Source organism: Lactuca virosa, chromosome 1 (genome assembly GCF_052849685.1).
Source record: "Lactuca virosa cultivar CGN04683 chromosome 1, Lactuca_virosa_CGN04683_v6, whole genome shotgun sequence".
Lineage (NCBI taxonomy): Eukaryota > Viridiplantae > Streptophyta > Magnoliopsida > Asterales > Asteraceae > Lactuca > Lactuca virosa.
In genome coordinates, this window is record NC_136426.1 from 134,268,401 (window position 1) to 134,284,030 (window position 15,630).

Sequence of the window (15,630 nt, forward strand, 5' to 3'; positions counted from 1 at the left end):
TATCATATGGTATGATTTATAAGTCATGTACAAACTTTTGGACTAGTTGAATCCTTTTGTCTTTTTCCTAAAAGACAATGTTTATATTTTATAAAAGAGTTTTATAAGATTGACTTTCTTTCTTCTTCTTTATGCAATTTTCGAGATATGCATAAAAAGAAGAAGTGTATGACTTGTCTAATCATGTTTTAAAGGTATGGGAGACATGCTTATGACAACGGGGGCATGTTTGCTTAAAGTTCTAAGGACTAATGGTTAATACCTTCACTTTTTGCATATAAATATGAGGCTTGCATTCTTGAAAGAGTGCTCATTCCTTTTTCTCTTCTCCATGGCCGAGAGCTCTCTTGCAGACTCTCCCTCTCTTCTTTGCTTTGCGTTATTGAAGATTACTTCCATATTTTTTGCTCTCTTGAACTTTATATTGGTTATGAACTTCAAGCTTGAGGGTTTAAGAGTTTTGGACTAGCATCCACATCAAGTTGAGTCATTGTTGGTGTCTCAAAGGTTCAACATTCTTCATCAACTTCCAAGCCTCCCAAGAGGACCCTAAGAACTACAAAGGTTGTTATTTCTTCGTCTCTTCTTTGGTTGGTGTTTTAATCTTTCTATAACTTGCAAGAAGATCCTTGGTTGGTATAAAATGTTTATGTTATTTCAAAAATTTAAGTCTTCCATTGCCATATTTTTAAAGTTTTTGAAACTATTTTTGAACTAAAACCCAACAGTAAAACCAATTATTACCAAACAATATAGATGTGCATCCGATTTGGATATCTACATACCCTCATACCTAATCCTACCCGCACCTAATCGATCCTTATAGATCCTAGTCTACGATTATCAAGAGGGATTATCTTGTCTGATGAACTTTTTAGAAATATGAAGAAATATCATTACAATTGTTTGATCAGGACCTAAATGAGATACCCGATATCAAACTTATGCACACACGTCCTAAATGAGATACCCGTCCTAAATGAGATACTCGATATCAAACTTAATTGAATTTAATTAGTCTAATATTATTAACGGGCATAACTACCTAACCTATAATACCAACTTTGTCTAGATGATAGTAACCTATCTTAGTGTGTATATATTTAGTGTAGAGTATTTTAAGTATTAATATACTTTTTTCTATTTCCCTAATGATATTTTTATTATTGTTATCATGAGAAAATATACATGTACCTTTTTATCATATATAGAACCATACCTGGTTCGAATGTCATACATTCTTAAATACATTTCTAACACATAAACCAAGAAATAAGCATATAACTTGCACATAAACTTTCTAACATATATTTAATACTTTAATTAATACTTGTATTAAAATCATGTTCATGAAAGGGACTATGCACTCAATTGATAAAAGTGGATGCCGCAGAATTTGGGCAGAACCTCTCCTTAGTACTTTCAATGACCTAAATTTATAAGAATAAGTCTTAGTCTAGATTCATAATCCCGGCGACTATAATAGTTATAGTCTAGATTTCTCACTAATCCAAATGTTTACTTCAAGATCTATCAAGTAAGGATCGGTCATGACAGTTGGGAGGCAGGATCATTTCGGCATAATAGCTTTTCTAAAATCCAACAACCAGGCAAACGTGACCATTCTAGAAACCTCTTCTGTAAGTAGATCAATCAGTATAATGACATGGAATTACTGATAAATCTTATTTATAGGTTTATAATAATGATTATGACAATAAATATAAGCTACACAAAAAGAATGAGAGTGTAGCTTAACTTACAGAGATTTCTTGGACAAAAGTCTGGATATTGCACTAGCAGAGCTTCTACATGGTAGCTATTACTACTTCATGGATCACAGGGCTTCGCCGAAGGCTAAAACTAAGAGAAAATGGGCTAGAACCGAAGGAAATCGAGAGAGTTGTAGGGGACATGTGGGGAATGGGAGGAGCACAAATGAGGTATTTATAGCCTAATTTGGGGCGCACGTCGTGCATTTTAAGGTGACGTCTCCCCAACCACTTTATCCCATGTGTCAGGCCATCCGTGGTCCATGTTTTCACCTTCTAGAAGCACACCTGATGCACACCTCGCATCTAGCGCGCACGCGCAACGCAAAACGCAGATTTTGTAAATTCCATAACTTCTTCATACGGACTCCGTTTTCGACGTTTTGTTTTTTCAACGTGTAACTCTCAACGAGTACTGCAACTTTACTTTAGCATCCATCGGCTAATTCTAACTATATTTTTAACCCTTATTTTTATATGATTTAATGATATTGCAATAATCATAACTCTCGTGTACGGACTCCGATTTTGGTGTTCTTTTACCAAAATTATTATCATAAGGAGTACTACGACTTTCATTTTGGTGACTTTACCCAAAAGTCAACCATGCTCTTCGTACCTTTTGATGTTAATAATTTTTAATTATACGGTTGATTTTTATATTTTATAAAATTCATATCTCGTTTATATGAACTCGGATTTCTACGAAATTTATATTTTCGGGAGCGTGTCGACGTATACTTTCAAAATATATCATTATATATATATATATATATATATATATATATATATATATATATATATATGTTGTGGCGCACTTACTTTTACAATTTCCGGACGATTCAGTTGTTTTTTCCTATTTTTCTTAATAAGAAACTTATACTATATCTTAAATGTCTTGCCCGATTTTGCAGGCATTACAAATACTACCAAAAACCACCAAAAAGCTTCAAGATTACAGCAATAGAGGCTAGGGTTCCTTTAGGTCGAAAGGAATGTGATGAAGGTTGAGGGTGAGAAAACCCTAGCCATCACATCCCTTAGATATGGCTTAAAACCCGAAAAATTAGGGTTTTCATGTTGGTCGCCACCAAGTCGTGGCGTCCAAAAAGATGTGTGTTCCATATCATCCAACACCACATCGTGGCGTCCAAAAAGATGTGTGTTCCATCTCAGCCAACACCACATCGTGGTGTTTCCTCCACCACGTCGTAGTCACCACAAAATCCTCATTTGAAGTCTTTAATTGTCATAACACAAAAGAAATACATATATACCTGGAACTACTATTACAGACGGAAATTGTTGTTGTTGATGTGAACTATATGCATGTGAAAACTGGCCCGAGTGAAGTTGTGGTTGATGTTCGGAAAATTTTTGTTGTGGGGGCTATTAAGGGAAGTCAAGAGGGCCATATGGCAACAATTGAGGAGGATCGTAAAATACAGCACCGTAGCGAGTAGCATTGGAAGCAAAGGCAGTAGAATGTTGTTGTTAAGCGATAATAGGGGTTGTCATAGTGGGGCCGAACCGAGGGTTGCTGGGGGAGCTCCAAGAAGGCTCGACAGCTGAAAGGAATGAGCTCTGGTATGTGTTTGAGTACAAACATAAGTTTGATTTTGACCTTACACTTCTTGTGTACCGGAAAAAGATTTAGAGCTAGTGAAAACATTATAATTACCTCTAGAAGCTAAACACCCATTATTTTTACCCCTATTAAACTTATTTTTCAATTTTCCATTGGTCGGTGCGGATGCGTACAGAGCAGCGGAAGATGTAAATATGGAATCACCATTTGGATCAATCGATTCTTCATGAGAATCATGAAGTAGGAGCATGTTCTTGGCCTCAAGAAATGAGAGGGAAAGGCTTGGTATTATTAATTACGTCAACGATGCTATGATAATATGGTGGGAGTTGGCGAAGAATCTGTATTACTAGCTAAATTTCATGAATGTTGGAATCACGGTCTGCGAGTGCTTCAACCAAGCTCTTTATTGTGTGACAAAATTTAGTGATAAAGGAAGACCTTTTTGGTTTTGTGAAATTGCTCTTGAAGTTAGAGCATCCGGGACATCTTTTTGTTGAGGAATAATTCAACTAGTTTTCTCCAAAGGTCTTTATTTGTACAATTGTCACTAGAGATAATATGTAAAAGATTAGCATCACAAGTAGTATAAAACCATGACTTGATTCGAGAGTCAATGACTTCCCAATCCTCATCATTATTTCCTTGAGCGAGGGATTTTCCATTAATGTGACTATGAACCTTAGCCCCTTTTTACATATCTAAGAAAATACATTTCCACAACTTGTATTTAGAACCATCAACATATAATTTGAAGCTAAATTGGTTGTAGACATTTGTAAGTGCAAAGACGAGTTGACTTGCAATGGAAAGGTGGTGGAGCTCGATAATGGAAATGTGGACATGGAGGTCGGATGAAATCGAAACAATAAATTTAACAAAGGTAGAAAATAGTAAACAGAAAGCTTAACCATAGGTAGAGAGAATTAATTGTACCAAAAGCTTAACTCAATGAACAAGAGGGTAAGACACAAGGAGGCAACAATGATCAGACCTTAAACCAAGTATACGGCAACGATCACCACAACATGGTAGGGCTGTTGTGATCGAAGGTAGAAGTAGATGATCACGGGCAAGGGTAGACAACGACGCAGTGGCTGAGATCGGTGGCGGATGAGAGCAACGACAGGAAGCAACGCCGAGAAAAAATCGTGTCTGATGCTTAGTTTGTGCAACCGGTATCTAAGCATTGTACCATGTTGATTAATATGAAAGCCCGTTAATTAGGGCTATGTGTATATCAATATATATATATATATATATATATATATATATATATATATATATATATATATATATATATATATATATAAAAGATACAAGTTACATAAAAGGCCCTCCATACTATACAAAGGTGTATAAACAACAAAAAGAATAAAATATTTAACAATGCTCACGCCCACTAATTGTTGGAAATAATGATGCTTTCAACTTCATTTATTAAAATATTTGCTTACTAATTACAAAATATTTTGTTTGATAACAAAACACATTTGTCAATCATCAAAATAGATAGAAATGACAAGTTAAAAGTACTTGTGATTACTTGCATCAATAATATTGTTTCAACTTTCTTTATGAACTCCAAATATTTTATTGGACAACGGATGATATCACATATTGAAAGATTTACTTATTAAAATAGATAAATTTTGCTATATGTGGTACAAGATAAATAAATATTAAAAACCAAATTCATAAAAATATATCTAGCATTAGATGTTTATTCAATTTGCCAATCTTCCTTAAGTACCGTTTTAAGCTCGACCACCTTATTCTCCGGCAAGGTTATGCTCACTATCCTTCCATCAGAGCATCCTTTTCGCGTTGGAAGGACCAAAACAACACCTTTATCATCAATGTTATCAATAAAACAGTTTACATAAAAGGGTTTTTGTCCTTTCACTTCAAATTCATAAAACGAGATGTCACTTAGATCAACAAAAGTCAAATTCACTCCATAAATGAGAAGATCGGGAAGCTTGTCATCCATCTTCATTACTTCTTCAATTTTCATTCGCTCATCGACTACATGATTCATCATCAACAACGCTAGTTGCATAAGGTTACATTCATCTATTGGAATATCTGCTTTGACAACACCAATTGTTTGACTTTTATTTGTAATAATTCCTTTGGTACGGTATGCGAAGTCACTTTTGCATATAGTTACGGCTTGTGCTCCTAACCCTTGTCTAATTTTTCCCAAGCAATTCCAAATTACAACGGAAATACATTCGAATAATGGAACTTGTGGATCAGATTTCTCTTGACATATCTTCGCTTGCAATCGAATCAATTCAGACATTGAAATATGAAAGGAAAAGGTTTCCATTTTAGTATTACTTAAAGTAGACCAATGATCTCCAACTGGGCCAATTTGTTTTATAGAAAATAGATCTTTGCTCGAGTTTAGGCCTTGGATATTATATGCTTGTGTTTGTTGTTGAGCCATGGTAAGTGGTTGGGTAGGGTAATGATGTGCAATGGCTTCAGCCCATAGTCTCATGAATGTCACAGCGGAAAAAACATCACCAAGTACATGGGACCAACTCATCCCAACTGATATGGCCCCACATTTAAACTTAGTTAACTGTATAGAAAGAAAGAAGCTAAATGCTAGTTATTTAAATTTTTTTAGATGATCATATGATATTAAAACAAAAAAATGGTTAATAAGAGGATATACACAAAGTATTACTCCTTAGAAGAATTATGACTCCTTAGAAGAGTTATAGTGCACATTGTGAATCTGCACTATAACTCATTAACTTTGTATAAATTCATTGTATGAATCTGCACAAATTCACAGTGTGAATCTGCACAGATTACACAGGGTGAATATTACAGATTCACAATGTGAATCTGAACAAATTTACAGTATAAATCTGAACAGATAATTTTTTTATATGAATGGATGGAAGATAAAAAGTTATGGATATCTATATTTTTAGTTTTTTTTTTTATGAAAAACTTGCTATAAAAGTTGAGAAAAAATTAGTTCATTGGTTCTAAGGTTTAAAATGGTTCATTGTTGAACCCAATGTATATATATATATATATATATATATATATATATATATATATATATATATATATATATATATATATATAGGGTTAGGTTCAACAAGTAACCATTTTAAACCTTAGAACCGAGGAACCAATCTTTTTCACAACTTTTAGAGCAAAATTTTGATAAAAAAAAACTAATAATATAGATATTTATAACTTTTTATCCTCCATCCATTGATATCAAATTTTATTAAAAAATGATATGTTCAGATTCACACTGTGAATCTGTACAGATTCACCCTATGAAATTTGTGTAAATTCACACTATGATTCTGTGCAGATTCACACTATGAATTTGTGCAAATTCATATAGTAAATTCATATAAAATTAATGATTTATAGTTCACATTCTCAAAACAGATAAAAAAAATATTTTTTTATCAAATTTGATATCAATGGAAAAAGATAAAAAGTTATGAATTTCTATATTTTTAGAATTTTTTTTAATAAATAATAAGATCTAAAACTTGAAAAAATAATGGTTTTTGGTTCTAAGGTTTAAAATGGTTCTTTGTTGAACTTTTGCCTATATATATATATATATATATATATATATATATATATATATATATATATATATATATATATATATATATATATATATATATATATATATAGGGAAGGTTTATTTGGAAAACGAAAAAACCCTAAAAATCATAAAAATGCATAAAAAAACTTCTTTGAGATCACAAAACTTTTTTTTGAATTTTTTTTTTTGAAAAAGTCGCAGCTTTCTATATAAATTCGCTAAAAAAATTTTGAATTTTTTTTTTATAAAAAAAAAGTTGATTTTTTTTTCAGCGAATTTTAAGAAAAAGCTGCGATTATTTATAAAAAAACTCAAAAAAAAAAATTTGTGATCTCTAAGTATTTTTTTATGTATTTTTATGATTTTTAGGGTTTTTTATTTTCCATATATATATATAGGTTCAGGTTCATTTGAGACAATGCTAATTTTGTGAGACCGTAAGACCAAATCTAAAAATAATTTTAAAATACAAAATAAAAGGAAAAATTCAAAAATTCTTTTTTTAATTATTATTTTCGGAACTTTAATTACCTAACAAAAATAAAAAAAAAGTTACCGTTTTTTTTTTTTGAAAAAAATACGTGAAATAATGTAATAGAATATTACACTGTAAATATTCTAATTTGATTTTTAGAATGTTAGAATATTGCAATAGATTTGTCAGATATGTAAAATATTCTAATATTCTACTAGAATATGTAAAAAAATATATTTTTTATTTATTTATTTTTTATTTATTTATGGTATTTTTTTTATTTTTTTTTTGGAAAATATAAATTCCGAAAATAATATTTGAAAAAAAAAATTTCGTAAATTTTTAATTATTTTGCATTTTAAAAATATTTTTTTTATCTACTAAATAAGTGGTTAGGATTACGTCTCACGGTCTTATAAAATTAGACCGTCTCACATGAACCTAACCATATATATATATATATATATATATATATATATATATATATATATATATATATATATATATATATATATTTTAATTAGTTGTGATAGATGGTCCTTGTTGAAATTATTATAACACTGATAGGAAAAATGTATAATAATGCATTAATGTATTCCAAACTACACACTTTTATATTCGTAAGGACTATAAGTCTACAACTTATGTATTTGGAAACTAAAGTGTCAATGGTGTGTTAAAGAAATATTTGATCGAACACTTTCTATACATTCAAAACATTATATTCATTAAAAACTTCTCCTTTAGATGATTATGTTTAGGGCTGTAAACGAACTGAACGTTCAACGAACTGTTCGTGAACCGTTCGGCGGAAAGTTCGTTTATGTTCGTTTATTTAATAAATGAACGAGCATGAACACAAATTCTCGTTCGTTTAGTTAAACGAACGAACATGAACAATAGTCTCGTTCGTTCAATTATGTTCGTGAACGTTCGTTTATATTGTTCGTTTACGTTTGCTTATTTTCGTTCATATAAGTTCCTTTTATCTTCATATATGTTTAATTGTGTTTGATTACATTACTATATTATATATTCATTTATGTTCATATATGTTTGTTTATCTTTGTTCGTTTATGTTCGTTTGTTTATGTTAGTTTAACATGTTTACGAACATAAACGAACGAACATGAACAATGTAATTTGTTAAACGAACGAACATGAATAAGAAAACTCGTTCGTTTAACCGTTCGTGTTCGTTCATTTGTTCGGTTAACTTAAACAAACGAACATGAACAAGTTCCGTTCATGTTCGTTCGGTTCATTTACAGCCCTAATTATGTTTGTTTTACCAAAAAAAAAAGTATCACCAATTTTAAAGAAAACCAAAATTCAAAAATTGCTTAATAAAATTTGTTATGGTAGGAAGTCAAAAAATCAAGACTCTATTCTTATATGGGTGTGGTTTACATGTGATTGTAGGGTTAATGGACTAGGTGGATAATAAGGTTTTAACTTTGTTCACATAAATCTTTAAGGTTTTATTTGCACATATTCCATCAATATGATTGTATATAACCGTTTAAAAAATGTAATAACGTTTTAATTTTGTACACATTAGGTTCATAAGGTCTTTTTTGTACATATTACACCAACATGGTTTTTATAACCGTTTAAAGAGAGACAATAAGGTTTTAATTTTGTCCATTTTAGGTCCTTATTTTTAATATTTTTATCATTTCATCTAACTCTTTTACAATTTATATTAGTATTTAGTTAGATGGCTTCATTATTTCATCTTCTCATTTTAGTCGTACATTCACCACAACCATGGTTTCAATTGAAAGGTTACATAACAATTTTTTGTTATTTAAAAAAAAAAAAAAAAAAAAAAAAAAAAAAAAAAAAACTAATAATAATCGAAGTCTTAGTGATTAAGGTTATATTTGGTGCGCCACAACTTGTAAGCTAGTTTATTTTTCAATCTTTTTTAAGTTGTCATGTTTGACAAGCTAAAAGTAGCTTAATTAAGGGGTATATTTGAAAATTAAAAAAAAATCTTTTAAAAAACTATTCTAAGTAGTTTTTTAAAACGCTATCTTATAAGCTATTTTTTGGTTTGCCAAACATGACAACTTTAAAAAGATCGGAAAATAAACTAGCTTATCAGCTAGTTGTGGCACACCAAACATAGCCTTAACCACTAAGAGTTTGATTATTACTATTATTATTATTATTATTATTATTATTATTATTATTATTATTATTTTATTTTTTTTGTAAAAATGACAAAAAAATTGTTATGTAACCTTTCAATTGAAACTGTAGTTGTGGTGAATATGCGACTAAAATGAGAAGATGAAATAATGAAGCTATCTAATTAGATACTAATATAAATTGTAAAAGAGTTAGATGAAATGATAAAAATATTAAAAACAGGGACCTAATGTGGACACAATTAAAACCTTATTACCCCTCTTTAAACGGTTATAAAAACCATGTTGGTGTAAGGTTAGGAGCGACGGCGCTAGAATCTGAGAAGAAATAGAGACAGACGGAGGGTGGTCGAATGAAAAGGTTTGCATATGTATTTTTGTAGATCTATGTCGTTATAGCCAAGGTTTGCAGATCCGAAGGAGGGTGGACCAGCTGATCATACGAACGAAAAGAGTGGTGTTATCAGTAGTTATCTATGGTGGAGCTAGGGTTTTAAGATCGACATTTTGGTAGGCGCTGGTGGTTGTTCATATTATTCCGGTGGAGTTCAGCAAACACATTTACAGAGGCGACGGAGTTCAGATCGACACAGGGACTCCAACTTTGTCGTTCAGATCTATGTCGTCGTCGACAAATTTTGCAGATGCGGCTGGACGTTGAATATCTACGGTGTCGTCGTCTTCTCCAACGAAAGGTGTTAGTCCGACGACGGTGGTGCTCCGACAACATTGAATAGAGAGTGAGAAAGAAAGATGATGTATGTGTGTGTTACTAGAGACATCTGGGTGGGATAGGGTTATTAGGAGTTGGACTGCATTTGCTTAATTTTAAATCATAAAAGTTATGAAAATATAAGAGAAACAGAAAAAGACATTTAGAAGGACAAACTGGTCATTTTGAAAAAGCTTAAAACAAATCGTACCAAAGTTACACTAAATAAAATCTATTGTTTGAGAGACAAACCACATCAACCAAATTTGCAATTTTGTCCTTTTAGATTTTAACTAGTACGGGCTAATTTTGTTGCCACATGAGTAAATCACCGAAGATAAGCTAAATCGCATTCGCAGCCCTAAGTACCACATGGGGCGTTTTTTTTTCTATAATAGAGACATCTGGGTGGGATAGGGTTATAGTTTTTTTTGTTTTTTTTTTTGTTTAATTTTTCTGATTATTATTTTTAATTTATTCTATAATAGACAAAATGTGTTTATTTCTCTACTGAAAAATGCATGTCAACCACATAGATGGGTTTGGTATGTAGCACTGAGTAGTATGAGTTACCCTTTAAATTTTCCAATCAAATATAAATTTAGTGAAAATTCGTCATAAATCCGTTGTCAGTCCATTATAAAGTCTGATAATTGTGAACTTAATATAAATTCGTCGGTTTATAATGAAAATTGCATTCGGAAATAAATAAATTGCATTCGGAAATAAATAAATCTCTTAATTAATGGAAATTACCATAAAAATCTGTTTAACCAATTATTTAACCCTAGCCTCTCATATATACGTATTCTATTTCTGTCTCCTCTCATTTTCTTATTGACGTTGTCGACGATGTGAATTGGGGGAAAAGGACTTCGATCATCGTCTGATCAAGAAGGAGAAGATGAACGAAGGCAACAAGGCTACTCAGGCAGCTCTACGCTTCGTCTTCCTCGGAAGGGATATGCGAAATCTGTTCCTCTTCTACTCCAGCCGTGAGGTGCAAATCGGAGGAGATTAGCGACTTCAGGTTAGTGTTTTGTTTATTGAGTTCGACTGGAAGAAAAGAAAACGAAAAAGAACTCGATCAATATAAGGGAAAACGAACGAAATGAAATAATAGGGTTGGATCGATGATGGATGCCCACTGCAAACAGGGAGTAGGAAAGTGGTGGTTCGGTGGGAGGAACTGACGGCAGTAGCAACTCACATGGGGCGTTTTCGTTGCTCGATCGAATGGGAGAAAGGATGGTTATCCCGGGTTCTTGATTGATTGAAGAGGGAAAACATCTGAGCCAAAGTAGAAAGAACGAAGGCAGCAGGACAGTCATCGACCATGGCAGTCGTTTGGGTGGCTCCTCTTCCACATAAAATATGAACGGGATCAGCAACAGGTAACCTTCTTCCTTCATTTTTTTGTGATTCTTGACAGAATCGATATACCTAAGTGGTTGTTTGGGCTTTGGTGTTTGACAGGGTAAATGGAGCAGCCTATCTCCTGTGAACCATCTTGAGTTTCTTTCTCGTTGTTGGCGGTGGGAAAACGAAGGGACAAAAATAGCAGCGACCGGCTACGGTGGATGAGGTGTTCAAGGTGGCAAATAGGTAAGTGGAATGGGGGCTGCTCCGGCAGCCTCCCTGTTGCTTCTGTTTACTTTTTTTTTACTGAAATCAATGGAGTTTTGGTGGGTTTTGGGTATGATTTTTGACAGGAAATGAACAAGGGAAAACGAAATGTGATGAGGCTACTTCTTCTTGACAGGAAAATGAAAGAATGAAAGAATCTGTAAGCTGCTATTAAGTTCAAATTCTTTAAGAATATTCAAAACCATTATACAAGAATGGTTTACTCTGTAAGAATATTATTGTTGTATTTTGATAAAATTGTAGTTAATTAGATATATGTTTAATGTGCAGTTGTTACAAGTGTATCACTACAAAATATTTGGAAACGAATTTGTGATAGAAATGACTTGAAGAATGGCTTGAAGACCTGATGGGAAAGACTCCTTGTATAAAATCATTCTCATGCAATACAATTCTGACAGAATGTCAATCTCACAAAATGTCAATCTCCTAGAATGCTAACATATTTTTGAAGTGGCTTAGAGGTTTAACATACACAAGACATCTAGAAACGAAACAAGAAAGTGAATGAGGATTCTTTCAAGAATGCCGATATTTTTTTTGCAAGAGATTTCAAGAATGAATGTAGTTTATGTTCATAGTTGTATTCTTTTAAGAATGAATGTAATTACTTATTTTAAACTATTAAAATTTGTCTTATATAAAAGTTGTATTCATTAAAAATTATTGGTCCTGATAATATGTGTTTATAATATTATGTTCATAGTTGTATACCATTCTGACAGAATTACAGAATATCATTCTAACAAAATAACATTCTGATAGAATAAAATCAGTTTATGTTTACAAATTACGTTTGAAATTGAATTAATTTGAAAAAAAATCAAATTTTTTAAATCAAAATCATTAATCATCCCATAAATCTCGATTTTTCCTTTTTTTAATTTTGTCTCAATTAACTAAAATGCCATTATACTGAAATTTGTGTGATTATATGATACATGTTACCCTATTGTACTATCATAGACCCTCAGATCATGACCTTTGATTCTATTCCATCCGATGGTTCATATCTGTACATTCTGGCACACAATAGTTACTAGAAACAAAATAACCTAAGCCTATATATATATATATATATATATATATATATATATATATATATATATATATATATATATATATATATATATATATATATATATATATATATATATATATATATATATATATATATATATATATATATATATAATGGTTCTTGAAAAAAGACGTCAACTTTTCAAAAGAAAAAAACAATTTCCTGACAAACTTTAATCATCTTTTGATTATTATTTTTTATTATTCGTTTATTAAATTAATTATTTAGATTATTTTTATTTAAATATAACTTATTATTAAAAAAGATTACTATTTAGATATAATCATTTTTTAACTATTAATTTTTATTATTTGTTTATTAAATTACATATTTAGATTGTTTTTATTTAAATATATCTTATTATTAAAAAAGATTATTGCTTAGATTATTTTTCTAATTAAATCTTTTATTTTTCAAAATTTTCTTTTTTCTTTTTTTAAAGATTTTTACAAATAATTCTTTAATAGGATTTTTTTATTATTTTTATTATGTTTCCTACTTTTTATTAAAACAGTCATTATTCTTTAGTTGGAATAAATTTGACTTGGTGTAATCCTAACTTTTTCCGGTTACATTATTTAATGCAAATTTTATATTATTTAATCATAACTTTTTAATATTTTGTTTTTTTATATGAAACTGCTTTTAAAAAACACGATAATCCGAATCTGTAACTTTTTTTTACAACTTAGAAATTTTTTTGTATAGCTTTTTATAACTTATGAATGTTTTTAACTTTTTCACTTGTCGTTTGTATTGTAAAAAATTGTTCGTTTAAACGTGAAAAAATATAAGTAAAAAGTCTGACGTTATAAAATCTTTAACTTGAAAAAAATAAATAAAAAGATATACACTATTTTCTTGTAGAAACAAAAACAAAATAAAAAAACATTATATATCAAAAACCAAAAGCAAGATTAGCAAGCAAACCTGTATCATAACCAATGGAGAAAACTCTAGATCGGGGCCAATAACGTTGTTAGGAACAAGAAGTTTGTCTCTTGAATCATCTTTAGATTTGAGCCATTCATCGAGGTTTAGATGACACCTGGCTTCGATGATTCGCAACCCGCTATCATTGCATTTTATGAATAGACGACCTGAGTTTGTCCTTCTAAATCGACCACATGGGATATAGGCATAGCTTAACCAAATGAACATTGTTTCCTTAATGTTCCTAGTTGTCATGCCATCAAACGCAGGAGCTGTGAAATAGTAGACGAATCGAAGGTAGTGCAGCTTCATGGTTAGGTCCATGGGAGTTAGCTCCTGAAACTCATTGTTCCCAGATATAATCCCAGGAACGACGCTAGAGATTTTGATATCGTAAATGGGGTTTTGCTCTTTCAATGACACCATGTTTCCCTTGTCACTGAATTTTGGAGAGGAGATGTTCAATTTGATGGGGTTATAGTGTGTTTATATAGCGAAGAGATATGTCATTGTTTGGACAAGTGGACACGTGTTACTTATCTATATCTAGTAAGTATTTAAGGAGAACTTGTTTCACATAATGTTTTTGTTTTTGGAAAGAACAGATATTATAAAAAATTAAAATATAAAATAGAATATGATAGAATTTGTCAAAAAAAAAAATCGAATATTTTAATGTCAAAGAAAGTTTATCACATACATATGAAACATATATTTTGCAATCTGCATGAATCCCACAGATTTGAGGGATCCAAAGAGTTGATATCAAGTAGTGAAAAACGGGCCCAACTTGGTAATTATAACATTCGCAACCTTCTTTTTTGGACAAATTAAATACTGATATTACACACTTTTATATATAGTATTTGAATATATTAATTTGATAAAAAAAATTATAATAAACTTAAATCGATAGAATTTATGGTTAAGAGAAAATATTACACTTTTTATAAGAAAGTTTATGTCCATGATGAGACTTGCACCTAATATGGTTGAATATTAAACACACAATTTAATTAAGTCTACAAAACAAGATATCGATGGAATACCATATGTTCGTTTTCCCGATCATGATTCCATTTATTGATTTAGTCAAAACTTTTGTATTACTTTTTTTATTATATACTTAACTAAAAACTATAAATGTTTATATTCGTATATTATTTTTGCTTAATTTTAATAAAAATGGCAATTGGAACCCAATTAGTTTATTAGTAGGGGGTCACATATTTATCTAAAATCTATTCAATTAAATAAACTGACAAAGTCTTATATAAAATGGAATGGATCGATGTTATTGTCATATTTAAATTAGGAGTTGCATCACACACGTATTAACCGATGGATATGTACATGCAGAAAAATTCACTTAAAATCTTAAAGGTACATGCAGCCTAAAAGGTATGTCTTTACAACGAATAGCAACATACTATGAAACCACGAAAATCCTATGCTATAATCGAAAATTACAAGTAAGGGTTACATACATTTGATATTGTTATAGAAAACAATACCCTTAATTTCCTTGTAGAACTTTAGAAAGCTTAGCACCAAAAGTATGATGCCTTTAATGACTCATATCCAAACCCTAGAAACTAGAAGACAATTGAGGAAAGAGGAGAGATGGTAGAAATTTCGGCTAAGGCTTCACAAGAGTGAGAGATA

General features: G+C 30.8%; 1 protein-coding gene across 1 annotated transcript; it reads right to left on the reverse strand.

The window, feature by feature from the left end:
• Positions 1-4,978: 4,978 nt before the first annotated feature.
• LOC145158426 (protein ECERIFERUM 26-like) lies at positions 4,979-14,438 on the reverse strand. Its single transcript, XM_079077328.1, has 2 exons — positions 13,963-14,438; positions 4,979-5,953 (listed from the first exon to the last, which is right to left on the reverse strand). Exons 1-2 carry the CDS (start codon positions 14,389-14,391, stop codon positions 5,084-5,086), a joined length of 1,299 nt encoding a protein of 432 aa, XP_078933454.1. The 5' UTR covers positions 14,392-14,438; the 3' UTR covers positions 4,979-5,083.
• Between the last annotated feature and the right edge of the window lie 1,192 nt (positions 14,439-15,630).

Excerpts from the sequence above, each read along its gene's own strand:
- LOC145158426 (XM_079077328.1), bottom strand. The coding sequence starts at position 14,391 with ATGGTGTCATTGAAAGAGCAAAACCCCATTTACGATATCAAAATCTCT. Across the intron at positions 5,954-13,962 it reads CTCCATTGGTTATGATACAG|TTAACTAAGTTTAAATGTGG; the intron begins GTTTGCTTGCTA and ends CTTTCTATACAG.